Raw genomic sequence first — 24,527 nt, forward strand, 5'->3', positions numbered from 1 at the left:
GATGTCCCCTTTAGCCCCTTGAACAATCATGATGAAACTTTCATAGAGCTAATCTACAACCCTTTCCCAAATGTGCCTAGGAATGGTGGCCTGGTTTCTGCCCCCACAGTAGGAGACATTCCCATGCCATTCTCCAATGAGGGCCACTGGCACCATTACAGTAAACAGAACAAGAGCATACAGGCCCTGGTGGCTTTGGCACATCGGTAGCAGCTGCTTTCTCTGGGCCTTTATCACCCTCTGGAGTGAGATAACAGCCAAAATCAGGGCTGCCTGTGAAAATATTGGCAATATTCAGTGCACGTTCCGTATATGCATACGCAGGGCAATCCAGCATCTAAACCTCCCTTGCAACAAGTCCCCACCCTTGCTACACCATACTCACCATGCCGTAAGCTGTAGAGCGGTGCTGTAACGAGCTGCTCCAAAGTTAATCTGGCACTTTGCTTTCTATATTTTTACTGAAAATCTTTATGGGAAAAATGTCAGGAAATGTTGAGACATTTTTCTGTTATACCTGTAAATCTAACGCAGTATCTGTCTCTTTTTTATCAGCATCCTCCACCGAGGCACCCTGGAGAGCTGCTGAAGGCCGGAGCCAGATCAGGCCAAAAAAGAAGCAGAGCAGGGAGGAAATGTTCTATGAGCTCATCCAGTCCTCTGCAGTAACTGACCATGACCACAGGGGCTGAATGACCCAGAGCAGGAACAGAGAGAGCAGATGCTGGAGGAGGGCAAAGCTACCAAGAGGTGGCATCCGGGAGGGCACCAGCACATTATGGGTGTGCTCAGGCAAGAAACACAGATGTTGCAAAACGGAGGTAAGAATAGGTTGGACAAACATCTGTGGTTTACTTGGTCCTGCCTCAGTGCAGGGGGATGGATTCGATGACCGCTCAATGACATTTTCAGCCCTACATTTCTATTATTCTATTTTTCTAAATACCCAAATGACTCCTAACCCAGCAGCCTCTGTATTCCATGGAAAACGCCATGGTCACTGATCCCCATACCCCCCGCATAACAGGTGGCAGAGAGGCCTGAACCCTTAGCACTGCACAGCAGGGGGGAACAAGGAGAACCAGGATTACATCTACACTGACTTGTGGTACCCACAGGATCAGCCAGCAAGCACCGTGCACTATTTGTTTTCACCATGAATGAAGCTCTTTAGTATGGTCCCTGATGTTTTCTTATGTACTTTTTACTTGTTTTTGTTACAAATATGGATTTTCAACTTGTTTATTTGCCCTTCAGGTTTGTTGCTTGTTCATTTGCACGCAATAAAGTTTTAGTTTTTGAAAGCCAGAGTCCATTTATTTATTAGTTTGTAAAGCCCCCTCGCCCCCTCATACACACGATTTATAACAGCCATCAGCCCCCCCCCCTCCATATTTAATGTCTCTATACACAGAATCAGCAAGTGTTCAAAAGCATCACACGACACTACTGTGGCCAACTGCTAAAATGATCTCTTGAGACCTCTGTCAGCCAGATAGCTTCACAGTTGGCTTTTCTACTTGCCCTTGTGTCTGGCTGTTCAAAAGCAGCAGGCAGCCAGTCCATCTCACCCTTCCCCTTTGCTTCACAAATATTAAATAAAACACAACACGCTGCAGTAATGCTAGGAATGTTTGTCTCACTGAGATCCAAGCTAGTCATGAGACATTGCCAGTGAGTTCTAAGTCTATCAAGCGCACATTCAACTGTCATCCTGCATCTGCTCAGCCGGTAATTGAATCGTTCCTTGGTTCTGTTGAAGTGGCACTCTCGTTCCAGCATACAGGTTCAGGAGCTGTGGGAGCACGGGGCATTTCAGCATCACCAGCGGTACTATGCTAGTCAGGGAAGACAGGCCCTACTTGCAACTTCGGGAAAAGTCCTGTGTGTGAAAGATGCGAGAATCATGCACTTTCCCTGACCAGTCCACATTAACAGCAGTGAAGCATCCATGATGATCCACTAGCACTTGCATAACCATGGGACCCCTTTTGGTTTACACGCTCTCTAGCAAGGTCTGGTGCTGCCAGAATAAGGCTATGACCCACCATAGTGCAGGACCCCCCATGGCTTCAGATCCATCTACTGTTTCCTGCACATTGCCGAGAGTCAAGGTCCTGTGCCACAGGAGACACTTGATGGCCTTGCACACTTGGATGACAACAGTCCCCCACTGTGGATTTTCCAACTCCAAACTTGCCACTGACCAATGGCAATCCTGCGTTGCAAGCTTCCATAGCACAAGTGCCATTTGCTTTTCATGTTCATGCCGCTTTCATTCTGGTGCCCCAGGCTGGAGGGCTGTGGTGAGTGCGATACACAGAACTAGGAATATGGTCTTTCGCATCCGAAACTTCTGCAGCTACTGCTCTCCATACAATGCTATCCTACTACTCAGTGCTCGTTTTTCTGGCCTGTAAGTGCCTATCCACTGTGTGACATTGCTCAACCTAAGATTTGTATTCACCGTCTGCATCAGCCATTCCTCCTCCTTGGGTAGCTCATCTTTGTCACCGCACCACCAGTTGTAGTGGTAGTTGGTGATGTTCCACTAACACAGGAGAAGCCTGCATCCTGTATTAGCAACTGACATGAGAATGGCACTGTGCAGGGTGCAGGTTCCTGTTGGAGAGATTGCAGAGACCGAAAAGCGATGCATAGAACTGTGGGAATTTTAAAAGAGGCCTGAAAATGATGGGCTGGAATAAACATTATGGGATGAGAAAGTGAAATTGTGGGCACTTGACCCCTAGTTCCCAGAAAGCCCTGGGCAAATTGCTGATAGCCTACAAAGCACTTCAAAAATGTCCCAGAAGGTTTTGCCTTGGAAGCAGCCCAGGGCACACTGGGCTATGTACCCTTTGTACACCACATCTTCTGTCAACACAACCACTTGTGCTGAGGGCAGTACTGACACAACAGCCAAGCCTGCATGCACTCCAGCGACATACAAACATCAGCGGCTATAAGCGGACATAACTTCAGGCAGCCAAACTTTGGCATGTAGACACAGCCGGAGAGTCTGGCAGTGAGCAGGAGCACGGCAGTGACAACCCTGTGAGCACACAAAGGAGCACCACAGAATCCAAAGCCAGGGCTCAGAGAAACTCCATGCTGGGGATTATGCAGAATCAAGCCTCGTATGATCTTGCAGGGGAACTATCATGCTAAAGGTTTTGGGGTGCTACCTGTCCCACCTGAGCTACAGTGCCACTGGCTTTAGAAGCAGGGGCGTTCCCCATCCCTTAGCTTCACCACATGCCTTGCCTGGCGGCTCCTCATAGGGAGCAGCAGCTAACTAACACCTTGAAGACACAGGGCTTTGCAGCGGAATCCACCTGGTAGAGGCATAGACTGTTCACACCTTCCAAAGATCCCTAGCATGGGCATGTCTCCGTTGTCTACGTAACAAAAAATGAAGAGTAAGAATTATCCTGTAGCACTCAGCAGTCCCAACTATTCTGCCAGGCACAGGGCAGACAAAAGACAGTCCCTGCCCGAACAGCGTACAGTCAGAGCGTAAGCCAAATTGTGACATCAACCAAGAGGGGAGGTCTGGAGGATGGGGCAATGGTGATACAAACACAGTCACTAGCTTTGTTCACAGTTTGAAGGATTAAGGTAGGTGGCTTGCTTGGATCACCAGCCGTAGTCCTGGCTCAGAATTACACTCTCATAAAATCTCCATTTTTCCTTGGGCGAGTGTAGGCTTCTTAAGTGTAGCACTTCTCTCTCCTCCGTCCCACCCTCCAAGAATGGAGACTCAGCTACTTTCAGTTCAAAAGTTCAGCTATGTCCACACTCCCCAGAGTGCCTCGCGTTTCTCCTCTGGTGCGTTAGTTGTCTGTGGTTTCTCTCTACTCAGACTTATATAGTCCGTTGTTTTTTTTTCCAGGCTTCAGTTTGTCCTTTTTTCTCCTTTCTCTGGATTCCAATTATGCTCAGGGCCTGGCTGCTCTTTCCAGCTCTGCTTCAGATTTGGCACCCTGCCATTCTCCATTGTATCTGGGGTTTATTTTCTTTCTTTGTCTACTTCTCTCCCAGCAGAGGCTTCAATTTTTCACTGTCATGTGCCTAGTAGCTGACTTATTTCTGGTCTCTTTGCTTTAGACCTGCTGACAGGATCTTGTACTGCCTTTTGCTTTCATCAAACGCTTTCAAGTTTTTCCCTGTACATTTCCAGCTAGTCTTTCTGGCTCTGGTTTTGTTTCGGCACTCGTTCCTTCTTTCTCCACTTGCCTTCGGCGGCTTTGTTTTCATCCCAGCTGCCTGTTATTAGAGGCCAATGTCCTTTCATGCTCCAGAGGCCCCTGCCCTTTTTATGCTTCAACTTTTTAAAAAGGCTCTTTCCAGGCTCTCAAATGCCAGGACAGGCACCAGGAGCTAGGGGCGTTGAAAGTCCCCCGCTTTACACTGCAAGGTGAGGTTGGTATTAGCAGGCAAGTAGTTCAGCTGAGTCTGAACTGGAACAGCTTTGCTTAAAAGTGAAAAACCTATTTATATGCACCCAAAAAGATTTTTTATTACAAATAAAGGCCCCAGTTCTCTCAGCCAGCCAAGGTGGGCTTGGCACACCTGCAGGCAGAGGGCAAACATGGCCTAAAGACAATGGCGCCGGAACCTCAATGGCCATGCCCCTTACTTTTTAACATGGGTGTAGTTTGGGGGGGGGGGGGAGGAAGGGGGGCATTGCCCCTCCCAAACTGCAAGCCTTGGGCAGGCGCGGAGCATTGCTGGCAGGGGCCGTGCTTCATGGTGGAGGGGCTGATCACCGAGAAGCACAGCCCCCGCTAGCACTGTTCCGTGCCTACCCAAGGCTGCAGTTTGGGGGAGCAATGCTGTCCCCTGTCCCCCCAAACTACACCCATGTTAAAAACTGCGGGGCATGGCATGCTGGCCCCCTCCAGTTATGGTGCCCCCCCCATCCACCCTGGTTCTACAAAGGTTCCGGTGCCCTTGCCTTAAGCCCTCTTTACATCTCTCCTGATGCTATGATTCGGGGACAGGTACAGTGATCATGGACAGGGATTCCGCAGCCACACCTCTTTTTGCATGACTTTGCCCCTGCACCACGGGTGAGAGCGGGATTGCCTGTGTGTTGCTATGGCAACGCTACCACACCCGAGGACCCGCCTGCACTGGGGGAATTCTCCAATGGCTGGTTAACTTGGAGTTAGTGCTGCATGGTGACCCAGCTGGCTTCATTGGGGACCTTAGTGATGGGCAGCTGCAGATATACCCCCAAAGCTGCTGCCAGAGGTAAGGCTTTCCATAGCCATTTCAAAACTAGGCCTAATGGCCCTGAGTCAGCAAAGCACATGCTTAATTTTAGCGGCACTGAGCATGTACTTAAAATTAATCACATACCCAACTGTTAGGTAGTACTGGGGCCACTGAGCCGGCACCGGTGCGCCTGACCCAGGCTAGTCACCCATTGATTTCAGGGAGTATATGACAGAGTGCAGGACTGGGCCCAGTGTTTAGGCTGGACTGATGCATAAAGGTTAGCAAATTACAGAGGGTCCTACAAACCCAGCTGAGGAAGGGGCCGCATTGCCCCAGGAGCGGGGGCACAAGCATGTGAATGCTTCATCCTTGCACCAGGGTGAAGTACCAGCTCTTTCCCCAGTGCAGCGTACGCCCAGGTACGGAAGACTGCTGTCGGTCGCAGGGAAGAGGGGGTGACCCCGGGGTGCGGAGACAGTGCCAGAAGGGCACAATAGGCCCTGAGACCTGTGGCAGAGCAGCAGCTCTAGCCAGAAAGCGGGACAGGGGCCCAGCGAGCCCCTGCTGCCTGCCAGGCACTTACCCTGACCCCACCCTCTCTGCAGGGAGCGTAGAGCGGCCAGCCCACAATGCTCCTACTCATTACACAGGGGTCCAGACACCTCCAGGTCCATGAGCCCACCGCCCTGCTGAGCCGCTGCTGCCTCCAGCCACCACCAACCGGGACAGGTGCTGCCCCCCGCTGCGGCCTCCTCCATTCCCCTGCACCGCAGAAGGTGAGGCCTGCTGGTCGGGCTCAGTCACCCGGCAAATGACCCCTGCCACTGCCTCCCCCTCCCCAGCCTCCCTTGGCTTCCTAGTGCTGTCCTCTGCCCCTTGCTCGCTCCCCGGCTCTCCCTCTGTGTGCTAGCAGAGCTTCGCGTTCACCCTGCTCGTCCTCAGCCAGGCTTTGCAATCTAAAGGGCGAGAGAGATCTTGCCTCACTGGGGTTGGCTGTTGACTTTGGAAGGACGTTTGTGTCAGTTCCCACCCCCCTTTTGCCCTGGTTAAACCCTGTTGCAACCATTTGAGCTTTTCCTTTCCAAGCCCGAAGAGGAAAATCTCTCACTGTGCCTGCCCTGTTTGGTGTGTGCCATGCAAGTCACTGAATGTGAAAGGGAAAGCAAAGGGACTGCCACCCCAGCCCTCCTCCAGTTCTGATATTTGGTTCTCCCCGATCACTTGCTGCCAAGCCCGAGGGAATGTATTCTCCTCCCTCTCATTCGCCAGGGTAGGTGTATGTACTTTGTAGCATCACGTGATGAATATACCGTTTGCTATGTAGGCTTGGCAGAATTAATTTTCTTAAATATAATTTTGTCAGATAATGTCTGTGTGTTGGCAACACACCATATCACGCCACTCTTACTTTTGCACCGCTGCTGGTAGCAACGCTGCCTTCAGAGCTGTGTCCCCGGCTAGCAGCTGCCCCTCTCCAGCTGTCCGGCTAGCAGCCTCCCCTCTCCAGCTGCCCCGCCTGTGCTTAATTTGTGCCAGGGCTTGCCGGAGCTGAGCCCCAGCCCCTCTTTCATTACTAATTAAACACTGCCCCCACTTCCCCTCTCTCTGAAATGGGCTTTTTTTTTTGAAAGGCAGTGCTGGGTTTTTTTCCCTGCATGAGATGCAGGATGATGGTGGCACATGCTTGGGCGGGAGGGAGGATATGAGGGCAGGGACAGGAGCAGAGGGGCAGAAGACAGGGAGGGAGGGGACAGGAGCTGCAGAAGGGGGAGGATAGGAGCAGGATTTGGGGCATGAGCAGAAGCTGGGGACAGTGGTACAAGCAGCGAGAGGGGGATGGGGAAAGTAATCAGGGAGAAGGAAGTGTAGCCTACCAGACAAGACTCTCCCCCCCCGCCACACCTGGAATGGAACCCATTCTTCCAAAGTCTCAATGTTCCTTTGTTGTCCAGAAAATAGCTTTGAAACCCACTGGCAAGTTGCGTGTCTCCGTCTCTCTATGTGACAGGTCCACATAGAAGAGAACAGTCCTCTACTGCTACTCATTGTTCAGTTAGCTCACGTGGCAGAGGATAGTGCTGTGGCTTTAAAAAAGCCCATACCTGCTGGTGGTACATGTTGCAGGCAGTATCTTTCCCCATGATGAATTTAAGTTTTTAAAAAAACATAGGGGATTACAATAGTCACCATCAAATTTATCTTAACATGTTGCATTTTTTCCTCAGCGGAAGTCTTATGGCTTCAGTGTTGCCTTTGATCTCATCTTCAATTTGTTGCATGTAACCGATTTGGAGATTTCGCACAGATCATTGATTTCAACCAGGAGTGAGTTTGTAGCTGCCTTGCCTGAATCACTTACGAGGGTGATACCATGTCCTTTAAAATGCTAATTACTATCATGAGACTTGGGTGTGTGCTTGGATGTTGGAAATACTGATTTCCTGCCACCAAAATCTCATTTTAGGAATGCTGCCTTTTAGAGAGAGAGTTTGTTTGGCTCAACCCCACAATGGAAAATGTAACAAGCGAATATAATGATTGCCCTGATTATCAGGGATACATGGCTACTCATGAAAAAAATAAAACCAGGATTTTTTTTCTGCTGTATACTCACACGCATTTCACGAATGTAAAAAATAATGGTCACCTAAAGTACTCTAGGTGCGGGTTAACAGCTGTTCTAGAACAAGCAAACAGCATGGTGTGAACAAACAGGCACACAGTCAAAAAGATATGTAAACAAATACCAGTTCACTGCCATAAAGTTATAATGAAGAGTACAAGAGACAGTCATAATTTGGCATTGAATATTTATTCTGATAAACCTTTTTGTATTCCAAACTACTACATATTAATTCTGTTGTAAGCAAAAACTTTTGGAATGAATCTTCCAAAAGCTTCTGTCAGCATAAACTAGACAGTCAATGCATTGCCACATTCTGTGGACATAACTTTCAAGTGCAAAGCAGATTATCTGAAAAGACATATTTCCAACCTCCTTAACAGCTTGGACAATGCTAAAATCCAGTTACAGGTCTTCAAATCTCTGCAAATTTAGTTCTCATAGTGCCTTTGTAATAAATAAATAGAAAATATATCTTTTTCATTTTGAAGTCTATAGGAAAATGTACAAAACACTATACATCTAATTCCGAAAAAGGACCAGCTATTTCGGCAACAGGTAAAACAAGCATTTGAACTGATGCACCCCCACCCCAAAATTGCCCTAAGGATGACAACTGTATATGTAGGCTAATGTAAAAATATTTGCAGCAATTAAACCTTATAGACAGGATATTTGCAGTTTGTGAATGGACAGTTTAAAGAATGTACAAGCTACAAGGAGTCAGTCAACTCACTACTTGCAGAGGAGCACATGTACAACTTCTAGAATCCACAAATATTTAAAAAATGATATATCAGAACTATTGGTTGGTGATATTAGGCCAAATTCTACCATCAGTTCCATGCACTTAACTCCCATTGAGTCAATGGGAGCTGCTTGCATTTCAGGAGAGAATCTGGCCTATTACGCCATGCCATGTTCTCTGTCTAGGCTTAACAAGTTGCAGTGATCCTATCCTAAGTATTTACAGAGTAAGACCCCTCCCCTTCCCCCAGAATAGGCTCATGTGACTATCCTTGCATGACAGAACAAAATGGACTTTTTTTTTCCTGGATAAGATGTGATTTAAAAAACAAGCATATTTCCTAGAGCCAAGTCTTATGATTTCACCCTGAGAATTCCAAAAATTTTGAAAATTAGAAGCTACACTTCAGTACAAATGCAACTTGCCTTTTTGTATTAGTTAAACAAAGTACTCGACTCCTGCTCCATTGGGTTTGATTGTACTGAGTCTACAGGTGCTTAGCTCCTCCAATATAAAGACCTAGTCGGCTAGAATATCAAAGGGCAAAAACAGGATGTTTTTGGAAAACTAAATCCAAACCCAGAGGTGTTTTGATCCTGGTTCCTCTCCTAAAACCTTCAGAAATTTTTTTTCTGGTCTTGGCCCATTTCTAGTATTTTTCATTCATTATATCGTACGTATGATCTGCTAATACAGAGCAATAGATGCAGTTGTACCTACAGTACAGCCTCGATTACAGGAATGTTGTGGAGGACACTGAATCCATTCAGATAGCCAGGGTTCTGACTAATCAAGGATTTTTAAATGTAATTACTAGACCTAAGGGATAGGATCCTGTTTTGGCTAACAGGGAGTTTCAGATAAATGAGATTTGTATAATCGAGGTTGAACTGTAAGTGAGACTAATCTTTTTTTAAGGAATAGTTGTGATCTGGGGGTGGAAAGGACCCAAATCATCATAAGACATTGGCAGAGAAATGTATATTGCTTGAGAGCTATGCCCTTTCACATTGCATCCAGTGGAATTGGCCCAAATGGCACGAATGGTTTAGAGAGGACATTCCTTTGCTTGAACGAGAAATCCTTCATTAATAGACTGTAAAGAAGCCAGGGAAAAGGAAAATAACCCTGGATCCTTTTAAAAAATGCAACACTTGAAATTCCGCTAATGGAAAACAGTATATAAAAACAATATAGAGAAAAGCAATTCCAGTTTTAAAACCCAGGAAGGGCTGGAGAGGCACATACCTACAGTAGAGCCTGAACATCACTCATAACTGACTCACACAGCAACCTGGTCTGAAAACAGTGCCAGAAAGGTCTTGTGGAATTCAACAGCTGCACAGTGACAGCATGCGCAATGACACACAGATTCATGGCTGCTTCATTCCAATCCAGAGCTGACACTTCAGATACAGTGAAAAAAAGAGACACTCGGAAAAAAGACGACGACCGATTTAAAAAGAAACCAACAATGGTTTTCCGGGGGGGTAGTGGAGGGGAGGGAAACATAGCTGCTCTGGCATATGGACAATTTGCCTACTTCAAGAAGCCACTTTTTTTTCAGAAAGTTACCCGAACAACAGAAGCCACTTGAGACACCTGCATGACATCTTTGGGAAACACACAGCAATTCATCATGTGCAATTTTGAACAATATGCAGTGTTTTTATAAGGTTAAGATAAAATTTCCCAGCTTAATGAAGTGTGCTGGCAAGCAGCTCTGGTGTACGCTCAGCTTTGCTCATCATCCATTTTTTAAAACTTAGAACGTTATGTTTTGAAGGAAAGGGGGCATAAAATGTGCAAGATTACATTATCTGGGGAGGAGGGGTGTCTTCTGGGAAGCACAATTGAATCCTCACCCTTGATTAGGGATGGAGTAAAATGACTCCCCAGCATTCCCTGCCTGGGAGCGAGAGACCCAAGTGTGGATCCTCTCGGTAGCATGTCATGTAGGCACATTGGGCTGGCTCTGAAGATTTATATTTGAAGGAATGTGTGGGAAAGTCTGAGTAAGTGTGTAGTGCTTGGCTGTCAGGTCTTTTCCACCAGTCTGTGGCTGCTTGCCTGGGAAAAAACACAGAATCATGACAACAGCTATTTAAAAGCATAACCATGGGAATGCCAGTTGTTGGTTATGGGATTGATCAGAAATGGCATGTTCCATTATGACCATATTTGGTTTGCACATGTGACCCTAAGAGCACCCCAACGCCAGAGGACAAGGGGTGCCCTGGTTTCTAGTAGTGAGCCTCCACTGGCCTAACCAGCTCAGTGTACCCCAATTTACTGTATCTAAAAGGTGCCATGTAAGATGATATAGGCAAACTGGTAACAAGTTGGTCATTAATATTATTGCTGGTGCATGGATGCATGATGTATGAAAACGTACAAATGTGTGCTGGAAATATGTTCTTAAAACATGCTTGGCAGGGAGGGCATAAGTCACCCCACCCTTGACAAAGGAACATAGTCCCGCCTGCACAAATGTGTCTCCAATGTCAATTGAGCCAAGAGAGACAATGGAAGTACATTTACAAAAAAGGTAAACAAAGCCATCAAACTAGTGAGTTGAGGAAATAGCTACGTAACTATCATGACAGGAGGAGGAGACTGCAAAAATGAACATGGTCTCAGCTCCTGAACATGGACACAGCAAGCTGAGCCCTCAAGCGGGCTTCCTGACTTTGAAAATAAAGATAAAACTTTGAGGAGATAAGCAGAGAGAAAAAGTCTTTTTGGCATCCTTCATCTGAAGAGATGAAGAAACAAAGTGCTTTGAGCTCTGTGTTGGTTCGGGGCTAAGAACTGGGCAGCCATGCTGGAAGAACAACCATGGTGAGAAAACTACTTTGAACAAGAGACTCTAGTTTAAGCTAGGTTTTAGTCTTAGAAGTGTATTTTTCCTTTTGTTTGTAGCCATTTCGGTCCCAGTTCTGTCTACGTGGTATCACTTCAATATCGCTTCCTTGTTAATAAACTTAATCTTGTTTTAGTACACCACCATCTCAGTGCAGCGTTTCAAACGGACGAGTAAAATCCTCCACCACACTAACAGGCTGGTGCTGCATACGGTTTCGCCAAAGGAGTAGCAAACTTGATAAGGTTTGGTGAATGCTACGGAGAGCACTGCAGGGGAGACTGTTTTGAGTAGACTCAGGACAGAAGAGGCTGTTGGTGTCCCCCGGCAAGGAGTAATCAAGCAGGTGGAAGCCAGGGTGAGATCACTGAGCTCTGTGCAGGGTGCTGGTGTCAGAGTTCTGAGCCATAGCTGCATAGCACAGAAGCACCCAGGGTTACAGGGCAGGTGGTGACACAACCCCTTCTTGGTCTGGGTGAACCCCAAAGCATCACAATGTGTTAAATCACTCCTATGCCATTTCTTTCCCCACTATGTACCATCAGCTGAAATGTGATAACTCCCCTGTGGTTCAGCGTGTACAATTTAGTCTCAGGATTCTGCAGCAGTTTGACAGAATAGTGCAGAAAGTTTCAAATAAATTCTCATTGTTTGACCATGTTTTGCAGCTTTTAGATACTGACTATAATTTATGATTTCTGATCCAAATTTTCAGCCAGCCTCTGAATTTGCATTCCTGGTTTTGTGCGAGCAGCTGATTGCACTCTCAAAAACAGCAGAGGGTGGATGCAATCAGTCCCATGGGAAAATTCCGAGCCTTGTATGGCAATTAGATTTAACATTCATACCCGAGAGGCTCACAAGAGATGTAGAGGCAGAACATGACCAGGCCATGTAAAAGGCACTGACACCCTTCCCCCCACTATTTGAAAACAGTTTTGCCTCAGATATTAGCTTAGAAAATAAAGGTAAATCTGGTATCAGCAAGCAGATCAGTAGGGCAGGATCAAACAAGATGTGCAGCACAAGGAATGCTGTTTGTCACATGTGGCCATCTACCCACTTGCAATAAAGCTTTCTTCATGTACAGCAACAAAGAAATGCTACATCTCTGGAGACCTGTGGCATGGTGCCTATTGTGAGCAGTCAGTAGTCCTTTTCTATTGGGGCAGTGCTAACAGCAGGAAGGCAAAGCCTGGTGTCCTCATAATTTCATTTTCTTCACCACAGGGATTGGCACAACTTGATAGATTTTAGCTGCATCCTCCTCGGTGATCAGTTTCACCCAAACTGGTCGAAAGCTGCCTTTGAATCCGACAAAAGCCATTTTATCTGAAAACCAACAGCAATAAATTGGTAGTGCAGCTGACTGCAGACAAGCGGAAGCACTTTCATAGATTCCAAGGTCAGAGGAAACAATTGAGATCATTTAGTCTGCCCTCCTCTGTAACACAGGCCATAGAACATCCCCAGAATAATTCCTACAGCAGATCTTGTAGAAAAACATCCAACCTTGGAATTTAAAAATGTCAGTGATGGAGAATCCACCATGTCCTTTGGTAAATTGTTCCAATGGTTAATTACTCTCATTAAATGTATGCCTTATTTCCAGTTTGCATTTGTCTAGTTTCAACTTCCAGCCATTGGATAGTGTTATACCTTTCTCTGCTAGACTGAGGAGCTCATTATTAAATATTTGTTCCCCATGTAGATACTTCTAGCCTGTAACCAAGTCACCCCTTAAACTTCTCTTTGTTTTCATGCCACTCACACACATGCAAACTTCGTGGAGCTAACCACTATGCACTCTACCTGTGTTAAAGAGGGTGCTCTGGCTCTAAAATTTTCTGTTGTACGTGTTGGATGTTTGTAAGGTCATACTCTGCTGTGTGGCATGTGAGCTATTATCAGTTAATTAATTAATGCAGAGAAGAACACCACAGTGTTGAAAGGTCCTGTTTTTGACATTTTCCAAATAAAATGGTTCAACATTTAGCTTTGAAACAATCCTTTGTTTCACATTTTGTATGAAATTACGTGTTATAATCTAATACACATTTTGAAAGTCAGAATCAAAATGAATGGCCCAAAATATCACTTTTCAGAATTGTCCTTTGCAGAGAATTTTGAAATTTTTAGTTTTGATTCCTATCTTAAACAAAGGCAAATTTGAAAATCTTGAAATTCTTTGCAAAACAAAACTTCTGTCCTCCACACAGCTCTGCTCACAATGACTTGTTTTAGCCAAAACAACATGGTAAATTTGGTTCTTGATAAACAGGAACCTCTCAATTAGGTCTAAACCAATTGGACTCTTCCTCGGTCTGTAGATGCACTCTGATCTTTTTGAACCATCTTGTATGTAATGGTTCTGGCTGGAGACTCCACTTTCAGCTTTTACTGGTTCCTTTATCTCAAAGAAAATACTTGCTAAAGTTACAGTAGCTTCCAATGGTAAACTCTCTGGGGTTGGTGCGCACCTTGATGCAATGTAAATACGTGCAATTCCAGAGCAGATATTGATCAACAATTTTTCAATGACAATATTATATAGTCAGTTACAGACACATTGGATGCTGGGGCTAGGTGTGGTAGTTTGAATATATGATTTCTCTCTGAACCAATGGTCCTCTTAAAGGAAATCATTAGTGGAATCAGAGGACTAGAGAAGTTAGAGATGGCTCTGGCACCTCTTTTCCATCTCCCATGAAGTAAGTTCCCTACTTTCTCTAAAACTATGTCATTACTTTTGGGAACAGCCTTTAGCAATGGTCATTGCTGTGACAGTGTGCAGAGACGTATTGCCTTAGAGAAGATGTACTTTCAGGAGGGAACTCAAAGCAATTCTGTGTTAAGCATAGCACTGTAGGCACAGAATATTGTTAGGTAGATAGGGAAGGAGTAGGCACGTGCAAGCAAAGCAGGGGGAAGTTTGGAGAATTAAATAAGCCTTTGTTTAAAATAGCTGTTTAGTATTGCTGATACTTGGCACTCTGGTTTAACAGTCTGGATGTTTAGGAGACCCCTGGACACACTCAGATGGTCTTTAATTTGGTGTTTTCACTCCCCTCCGCTTGGAAGGGCGCTATCTGGACGCTTCTTCCAAGAAGGGAACCAAAATGCACTGCCTTCTCTATAGCTGCTGTGGATGCCATCTTAGCATCCATGCAGCACCAGGATATTGTAAGAGTGTGGCTTCTCCTTATGCCATATCCCCCAATGATAGATATCACAGTGAGTCTGGATGACAGGAATCCTGAGGTCTTTCCCAAACTGTCCTCAATGAGGGAGGTCTGCATCTCTCTCACCAACACATGAGTCCAGTTGAGAAGCACAGTGCCCACTCATTTGTGCAAGGTCAGTTTACTAGCAGAAGTTGATATATTAAAGGTTTTTAACTTGTTAGGTAAACAAATCAAAAGTTTGTATTTATGTTTTTAAAATTCCTTACCTTTTAACTTAAAACCCTTCTCAACTCCAAGTTTTTCCAGTACTTTAGTCCAAGGTCCTTTTGAAATGAATCTGCCTTTGGATGCCATCACCACTATAGAACTAAAGAAAACAAAGCCATTTATAAACAAATGAACAATAGTTAAACCTTTATCACTTGTCTGATTTAAACATTGGTGTCTGCCATCAGTGTGACACTGGGACACCTGCGAACCAGGTCATCGATGTTCTCCAATGACTTAGCCACATATTCACTTTTCCATATATGCAAAATCAATTAGGAAGCATATTTAATTTGCTCATTTTACACTGAGTTTCTAGAGCGGTTTAAATTTTCAAAATCAGCATTTCCATCACATGCCACTCAGTGGCAATTAACTCTTTGTTTTCATATCAGCAACAGACTGAATCTCAAATAAATTCACCTCCCTGGAATCTGTGCAGAGGATCTGACAATTTTCCTTCTCTTTGACTGCACGTTTGATGCAAAAGTGCATTATTAGTGTCCTTATAAATAGTATATGTCTTCCAAAGTCCTGGGGTGCTTTATAAACTCAGACTGAAATACAAATGATGTATGACTCAGGGATCAGATCATTTTACCTATCACAAATCTGCAGCCTCTGGGGTAAAATTCAGCAACTGTCTAAGCAACACTATAAAATAGGTTAGGGCAGAAGGTGAAGAAAAATCCCCTATCACATTGAACCTGGAAGGGGCATTCTGTAGACAGAACCATCCAAGCTGAAGTATAGGCAGGTTAATGAGATTAGCACCCCTATTCTTCTGCAAGGTGCCCAGACCTCTCCAGTGACTGCACCAAGAAATCCTGACCCGATTGAAGAAAATGGGAGTGACTTCAATGAGGCACAGATGCAGCCCCATTGTGTTACAGTAGTACAAACTGTCACTATAATTAGCCACCCAAGAATTCCTTGTTTTCCAGATATTACTACATAGAACGCAACTGCTGTGCCGCTGAATGGACTAGCTACATCTTAACATAACAATTCCATTAAAATCCATTGTAATGGGATAATGGCAATACAGCAATTCCAAGGAAAAACCAGGAACAAAAGGGTTAATAGTCACTAAGGCCTGATCTCCACCTAAAACTTGAAAAAATCACACTATTGAGAGATGTAGTTAAGCCAACCTAAGCCCTGGTGTAGACACTGTTAGGTCAATGGAAGAATTCTTCCATCAATGTAGCTACCATCTCTCAAGTGGGTGGATTAATTACAGCAATGTAAAAACTTCTTCCATCACTGTAGAAAGTGTCTACACTACAGTGCATCATACCTGTGCCATTGTAGTACAGACAAACCTTTAGTCTGTTTTTAGCTTAAACCTCAGAAGTTACGTTTAATACTTGCACTGTTAGAAAACTAATTGGGTTTACAGCATGTATTTAGTTACATTCTTGATCTGATATTAGATTTTTTTTCTTTCACTTTACTAAAAAAATCATTTATTTCAGCTAAGCCTTTCCTGTCTTGGAGCTTTCAAAAATAGCTTCGACTTGTTCCATCTATTTGCTTTGGGAAACTCATCACAAAAGTATGAACATACACAAAATATGACACTTGACCTGCAGTAAATTCCTAGAGTGAACTAATAGGCTCTGTCATTCCAGGAAAAAAAAAAAAACTATTAAAAATGTATAATTCAAACAAACAGATTCATCACAGCAGACCCCATTTTTCTTTCCTGGATAAATGGTATGTTTAACAGCTATAGCTAAAATGTCTGGCTATATCCCATTTCCAGAAAGCAGGTAGAAGAATGGAGTAAAGGGCTAAGAGAACATTTCAGAAGAGCAGGAGAATAATCCAAGGTTACTACACTATGCAAAATTAGGATCTGTGAGGTGCTAGTTGCTCTTCACTCCTATTGACTTCCATGGGAATTGAGGGCTCAGCAGGTCCAAAGATCATGTTCATAGGCCTTGCCCACACACACACACACACACACACACACACACACGTTGTACTGCTTTAATTTAATCCTGGGGGAATTCTGCACCACTGCGCATACACAGAATTCATGTCCCCTGCAGATTTCTTTGCTTCCCTGCAGAAAAATGACTTTCTGACAGAGAAGCAAAGGGAAGCTGCAAAACAGTCACACACAACTCCCTAGCAACCCAGGTACAACATTTCAGGCACTCAGAGCAGCCGGCAGAGAGGTAAATCACTGTGGGGCTGGGGACACTCCAGCCAGTGGCTCCTACCCTGAGCCAGGATTAGCTGCTGGTCCTGGCTGGGCTGAAGGCAGGAGAGGATGGGACTTCCTCTTCCCCTGCAAGGAGTGGCTTGGGCTGTGTCAGACCCACCCCCAGAAACCTCCCCCAGCTGCAGGAAGCTCAGCATCCCCCCACAGCTGAGGAGCGATGTCGGGAGGAGGGGAGCTGCTCCCCCATCCACCCAACCTCCCATACTGAGAGACCCCTGCCAAGCCTCACCCGGTACATCTACAACCCCCCTAGCCCTCCATACCCGAACCCCACGCCACTGAACCTCAACCCCTGCCCCCGCACCCAGACCACCCCCACTGAGTTCCCTGTACTCAAACCCCAACACTGATACCCCACCCCTGCATCACCCTGAGCCCCCACATCCAGACTCCCACCCCACTGACAGCCAACTAGCTGCACCCAGACCCCCATCCCACCAAGCCCCACTCCCCCAGAAGTCAGAAACTCCTGTTGAGACCCCCACACCCAGACCCCTCTGCTGAACCCCAACTACCTTCACCTGGAAGCCTCTGAGGAGTCCCATTGCTCCTGCACCCGGAACCCCACAAACGAGCCTCTGTGGGGAAAACACCACAGTGGCCCCAAACAGTAGCCTTTAATTTCAGATACTACACAAAAACGAGGAGGTTAGTTAAACAGAAATTAAAAGGTAGAGCACCAAAAGTAAAATCCCTGCAAGCTGCATGGAAACTTTTTAAAGACACCATAATAGAGGCTCAACTTAAATGTATACCCCAAATTAAAAAAAAACAAAGCAAAAGAACCAAAAAAGAGCCACAGTCGCTAAACAAAGTAAGAGAAGCAGTGAGAGGCCAAAAGGCATCCTTTAAAAAGTGTAAGTTAAATCCTAGTGAGGAAAATAGAAAGGAGCATAAACTCTGGCAAATTAAGTATAAAAATATAATTAGGAAGGCCAAAAAAGAATTTGAAGAACAGCTATCTAAGGACTCAAAAAGTAATAGCAAAAAATTTGTAAGTACATCAGAAGCAGGAAGCCTGCTAAACAACCAGTGGGGCCACTGGATAATCAAGATGCTAAAAGCACTCAAGGACAATAAGGTCATTGGGGAGAAACGAAATGAATTCTTTGCATTGGTCTTCATGGTTGAGAATGTGAGGGAGATTCCCAAACCTGAGTCACTCTTTTTAGGTGACAAATCTGAGGAACTGTCCCAGATTGTTCCAAAACCTCCTCTAAGGACACCTCAGATTCATAAACTAAACAGTAGTAAGTCACCAGGACCAGATGGTATTCATCCAAGAGTTCTGATGGTACTCAAATGTGAAACTGCAGAATTACTAACTGTAGTCTGTAACCTATCATTTAAATCAGCTTCTGTACCAAATGATTGGAGGATAGCTAATGTGACACCAATTTTTAAAAAGGGCTCCAGAGGTGATCCTGGCAATTACAGGCCAATAAGCTTGACTTCAGTACTGGCAAACTGGTTGAAACTATAGTAAAGACCAAAATTGTCAGACACATAGATGAACATAACTTGTTGGGGAAGAGACAACATGGTTTTTGTAAAGGGAAATCATGCCTCACCAATCTACTAGAATTCTTTGAGGGAGTCAAAATGTATGTAAACAAGGGGGATCCAGTGGATACAGTGTACTTAGATTTTCAGACCTACTTTGACAAGGTCCCTCACCAATGGCTCTTAAGCAAAGTAAGGTGTCATGGGATAAGAGGGACGGTCCTCTCACGGATCAGTAACGTGATAAAAGATAAGAATAAATGCCTCTGACAACAATTACATGTATTAATACTCTACAAACCAATATGAGCAGAGAAGACAATCCTCAATTTAAGAAGCATTGATATGGTTTCTGTTAGTATTTCAGGCTGGCTAGACTACTGTGCGCCAGGATACAGCTGCTTGGAACATGTGTTTGGTACTCAACAGTCTAGTTTCATTGCTCTGGATCTCTGGCTAGCATGCTTACAGAAATCAAAACACACTGAACGTGTGTTTAGGGATGGAACACATGCACGTAGCATGCATATATTTTATCAGTGGCATCTGATGAGAACTAACAGATTACTCCGGCAATATGAAAACAGATTAGGAGCACTGTGGTGTAGGAACTGATCACGAATATTTTTTTCACAGGTTTACCGTGCATGCCTTAGAGCTACTTTGAAACTCAGCATTTGGATTCTGATGAGGTTGATACTGAACCATGTCATGGAACAGGACAATTAAGATTTTGTAACTCTAAGCCATATCACATGACCTGGGCTAAGAAAAGGGGTGTTTCAGCAACACTCCTGTGTGCTAAAGTTTTATTACACACTGGATTATTTACTCACTTGTTTTTGATGTTGGTGACATAATTGTCTATCTGCGTTGGGATTCCCTGTAGAATAGAGTTTTTGAAACTTATTCGGTCAACAATTTTTCCATGCTTCCCATCAATCACAACTACTTGGATACCATCATCAGGGAGGAAAAACTTCTTACTATCAACCTGCAGAAAAGAAAAAACTCTTGATGTGCCAAAGAAATCCAAGTTCATAACAGTTAACTGTACGAAGCTTCATGATTGTGGCATGGCAGCATTGAACTGCCCTTTGCTTCAAGGAATAGGATTCCTATCTCCTACCTTGGATCAACTTGAATCTTTGCCTATTATGTTGTAGTACTACTCATTTTCATAAGAGACATAGCCTGAATAAACCTAATTCCTAATAACCATCAGTGGTAGTTTTCTCAGTAAATTCTGGGTGAAACCCCAGAATCTTAACCTATGTATTTCTAAAAGTCCAACAAATGTGGCTGAGAAGGAACCGCTTACCTCAATGTATGCAAAGTCATCCCTGAGGTGGAAGTATCTGGTCTTGAAGGTTTCTACTTTCAGCTCTAGGAAATGGTCCTTATTCTTCTGCTCAAAAATAGAAAACGGTGTTTACCACTTTTGTACATTTCCCAAATGCTATTTATTTTAAACCAACAGCTTCCTAGCAGTTTAATCAACAATAAAAAAGTACCTACTATGTTGACACTTGCCAAATTACATTGAGGAATCTGGGAAAAAGCTTAACCTCTGAGCTGATCCTGTCAACATTTAAATGTTGCTAGTTTCACAACAAGGAAATTTTTGTTTTGTGCAGTGATCTGTAGTTCATTGAGGCTTAGATCCTATGTGCCTGTTCCAAGTGAGAAAGGTCAAAAAGGGCTGGGCTGGGCGCAGAACATGAATCTGTCTTTCAGGACAATCCTTGATGTGCAAACGTCCACATCGCTATTTTCATCCCCGCAGCCTGAGCTCTGCGAGCCTGAGTCAGTTGACCTGGGCTCTGAGACTTAGTGCCACGGGTTTTCCTTTGCAGAATAGACATACCCTTAGCTATGCATTCCCCCCTCTGGCATGGCTTCTGCTATTAGGCAGGCATGGCTGGCAGCCATGCAGCAGAACTCTCATCAGAGCAGGAACAAGTTCTCCTGAGCAACCTGTTGCCCGGCTCATCGCTTTGTGTGTTGTGTTTCTGTGCACAGCACTCCACGCTTGACCATTAGGAGATCAAATTCGTACTGTGAAATGCAGTCTTCAGTACCCCAGAGCTATCCCCATTGCCCCATGAGTATCCAGCACCTATCCCTAGGAGGAAGGCATATCGTATCGAAAAGTAACGGTTAGGGAACACCTGCTGCAGCTTTATGTTTCTCTTCCTTTCATGAATCTGGGTTTTCTGTACTAGCTGGTGGCTGGTTTAGGTTGCTTTACACTTCTGGACCATTCAGGAAGTTATGCCCAGGGTAGAGTAGTTCTTATAGAGATGGTCTCCACAGCTACATGGAATGATGCATGATAGAGCTTGTAAATTTACAAGGAAACAGAACAATGGTAATGGAAATGTAGTAGCAACCAAGGTACTTTACCAGTAGTGAGTTAGAGAGCTTCTTAGGCATTGGCACATCTACTACTGGAGTTTCTGTGTATTTTGGATAGGCCATGGCTTCACAGTCACTGATTCCGGCGTTCTTTGGGATCACAGCTTTGATCCTTATTCTCTCGCAGCCTTGGACTGAGCAGAAGGCAAATTTCTCTTTCTCATTCTGGGCTTTGAGTTTCAGAAACAGCAGCCTGCAGATCGGGGGTGACAATGCATCAGTCATGGGGTGTTACACACCAAAACGAATAGGTCCAGGTTATAATAGAGTACATCTCGGTGCTTCGTGATAACAAATATGTAAGACAGCCATCCTAGACTGATGCTAATAGAATATTTATACCACATCACACATTGTGTATTTATATAGCTCTAGAGGTCCGTTATTTTTACATAAATCAGTGTGTGTATATATATTTATTCAGAGGGGGGGAGGATATTCCCTGTGAATCAGGGGTGGAGGGATAGGAGGGAGACCAAAAGGGAGTTACTGTACTGAGAATGGAAGTGGGGGGGCAGGGGAAGGTGGGCAGCCCATCCAGGCTGGGAAGGGCCTTCACGGTAGCTCTGACGGCCATTCCTACAGCAGTTCCTCCATGTCTGGTGCCCTGCACTCCTCCAACCCTCACCAGGTGCTTGGCGCCATGTGCGCTGTCGCCCCCTGTGCCATCCTCCACCCCACCTTGGCAGTTAGTGCATGTTCTCCTGCCCCTCCATCAGGCCAGGTATCTCCACTGGGACTCATGGTGACTGGAAGGTGGCACCAGACTGGGCCAAGGAGTTCTTCCTGCTCCCCAGTGGTCAGTCCAATCTCATGCACCACAGCTACTCCAGTCCCTCCTCCATGAGACATTGTGGGGATGGAAACATAAATCCACATAGATATCCTGAACATATCCATTGAGGGAGCGCTAGCCTCCCTGTATTTATTATAAATATACATCACTTTCTCTCTCTATATATATAAAAAGCAGCCTCAATTTCCTATGAGAAAGAGTCCTATCGCCCAAGGGGTAAATTCACCCTGTTCAAATCCATTAGGCAGCTATGTATCAAATATTTTTGATGCTCATAAATGATCGTGGTTTAAGATTCCTAGATCAAATTTTTGTAATGAGAAGGGTTTTATGCTTTTTGTTTAGTGTAACTTCAGTGCTATGAACTGGGTCCTCTTTCTGCTTTTCCTTTTACCCTGCTGTGCATTCATTTGGCACTGGGAGCCATCGGAGGCAAGTGGCTGTGGCTGGGAGCACACGAATGAGTGGCAGCCACCATGAGTCAGAAGGAAACGAAAAGTTGATCAGGTCTCAAGGAGTCTGTTTGTTGGTCTGGGCCAAACCACTTTCTGGTTCATATGGCTCTCTCATATCTGTCTAGTTGACCAAGGGCTATTTCCTTACCCAGTGTCCTCATCCCAGTAATAGTATCCTTTGTTAGGATATCTGTACTCCAATTTGTCCATCTGCAAGGTCCTATAGAAGGTCCCAGTTTTGTATGTTTTCTTCAAGAGACGATTGTGGATGTCTGAGAGAATGGAAAATGTTGTCCCTTTAGGATAACACAACCCTAGCTGGATCCAGTCATTCCTAAAATAGCAAAGAGCCACATTATAACAAATAATAGACACATGACTATGACTTTCCTGGGCACGTCATCAGCCAAGTTAAATAGTTCACTCTGAAATGTAACAATTTTTTCCTGGCTGGTCAACATAATTTAGCCTTTAAGAGAACATCTATGTGCTACTTAAGCAATATGGGCTACACTTATCCCTGATCTAACACCACTGGCATCTATTCACCAGGGATTAATTTGATCCTAGGCATCTAAAAAAAAATGTATCCGGGGGGACATAAGTAATCATGACAAATTAAAAGATGGGGCAGTTCAGAGTGGTCTTCATGGAATAATGATGTCAACCTGGAAAGAATGCCTCATGATTATTTCAGTAACATCACTCTTTAAACATTTACAGCTAACTTACTGGGTTGGGACGCTACTTTCATGGGGTAGAGGTTTGGAGGGATCACTCACTTGTTGAAGTTGATGAGCCATATAGCCAGTTCCTCAGGTGCGGTCTTGTCCCAATGGATGGTATAACCTTTCTGCAGCGTTATAACTGGTTGATACTGCTGGTAAGGAGAACTTTTGCTTAAAGCCCCCTCCAAGTAGAGTGGATGACTGTGGTAGTCATTTTTGATTATTTTCATTCTCAGGGTGGCTGACTTATAGGCCTGGATGTATATCTAGATTAGGGAAACAGTCACAATCGGTTTAATAAGATAGATGGCTACAAATTGGCTTTAAGTATGTTACTCTGAGAACACTTGCAGTACCTAAAACAAAGCTAAAAAAAGTCACTGCACATAGAGAGTGAAGGACTGGTTCTAGGCAGTGGTACCAGGTGCTTTTGTGGGAGAAAGAATAGTTTTGTGGTTAAGTCACAGGACTGGAAGTTAGGAGATCCAGATTCTATCTGGCCCCTACAAGAGACTTCCTATGAGACTGTGGGTAAGTCACCTAACTCAGCTGTGACAATTTCCTCCATAAAAATGGGGAAAATAACACTTCCTTACCTTAGAGTCAGTCTGTGAAACTTAATTTATGAATGCTTCTGACAGGCTTGGAGATCTTTGGATGGAAGTTGCTACAGAAGTGCAGTGTTCTTTTCATTGTTTCATATTCATGGCCTAAATTTTTTAAGTGCCACTGAAAATGTGTCATAATATTGACAGGCAAACTCATCTCTGTGTGCAAAACCATTCAGGCAGATGCACTGCCAAATGCTATGACACCCTGAGTGTCCTATAAAAGTGCATATTTCTGAGTTCAAGATGACCTTAAGCCCTACCGTACTGGGAAATTTAAAATAGCTATAAACCGATCACCTTCTACTCCTGTATTCCCAATGCAATGCCAGTGGAGTAATGTAAATTCTTTGTACCTGTGCATAGTGCCCACTGCAGATGGCACCTCTCCAGTCTGGCACATCAATACAGTCTGGGTGTTTGATCAACCAGTTATCTTCCTTTATAAGGTATGAGCCGGGATATTCTGACACAGAGCCATCTACATCATGAAAAACTGATGTTTTATCACCATCCATATTCAGGTCATTGAACCAGGGTCCAGGTTCACCAAAGAACACTCTTGAGGTAATCTAAACAGAACAGTGACATATATTTACATACCAGAGGAGCAATTCACTGCTTAGCATTTTAAGTGAAGGACAATTCTGTGGTTGTTGGAATGGCTTGAATTGTTTGATTTTAACTAGCACTGTAAAATAGTTTGGACAAGAAGCTGCATTTGGATTTGCTAGTCACTGTAGGGATGGGGAAACTTAATTGTACATTAGGGCCAATGTTTTTAAAAAATGGCCATTGATTTTGGGTGCCTCAGTTTGTGTGTCCTCAACTTGAGACATCTTAGATCTGGTTTTCAGAAGCTCTGAGCACCCAC

The 24,527-nt window shown here is 44.6% G+C and overlaps 1 protein-coding gene across 2 annotated transcripts in view; it reads right to left on the minus strand.

Annotated features, from left to right (window-relative positions):
* Positions 1–8,019: 8,019 nt before the first annotated feature.
* The window catches only part of LOC102942858 (cell migration inducing hyaluronidase 1), a 142,292-nt gene continuing 125,784 nt past the window's right edge, over positions 8,020–24,527 (minus strand). For both annotated transcript variants that reach the window (XM_043523393.1, XM_027829110.3), the window contains exons 22-29: positions 24,010–24,225; positions 23,100–23,311; positions 22,466–22,651; positions 21,055–21,259; positions 19,970–20,056; positions 19,485–19,642; positions 14,912–15,012; positions 8,020–12,792 (exon numbers count right to left, since the gene is read on the minus strand). In XM_043523393.1, coding sequence (XP_043379328.1) covers positions 12,665–12,792; positions 14,912–15,012; positions 19,485–19,642; positions 19,970–20,056; positions 21,055–21,259; positions 22,466–22,651; positions 23,100–23,311; positions 24,010–24,225 — 1,293 coding nt within the window. In that variant the 3' untranslated portion in view covers positions 8,020–12,664. The remainder of the gene's footprint in view (positions 12,793–14,911; positions 15,013–19,484; positions 19,643–19,969; positions 20,057–21,054; positions 21,260–22,465; positions 22,652–23,099; positions 23,312–24,009; positions 24,226–24,527) is intronic.

This window comes from Chelonia mydas, chromosome 10 (assembly GCF_015237465.2).
Source record: "Chelonia mydas isolate rCheMyd1 chromosome 10, rCheMyd1.pri.v2, whole genome shotgun sequence".
In the NCBI taxonomy this organism is placed as follows: Eukaryota; Metazoa; Chordata; order Testudines; family Cheloniidae; genus Chelonia; species Chelonia mydas.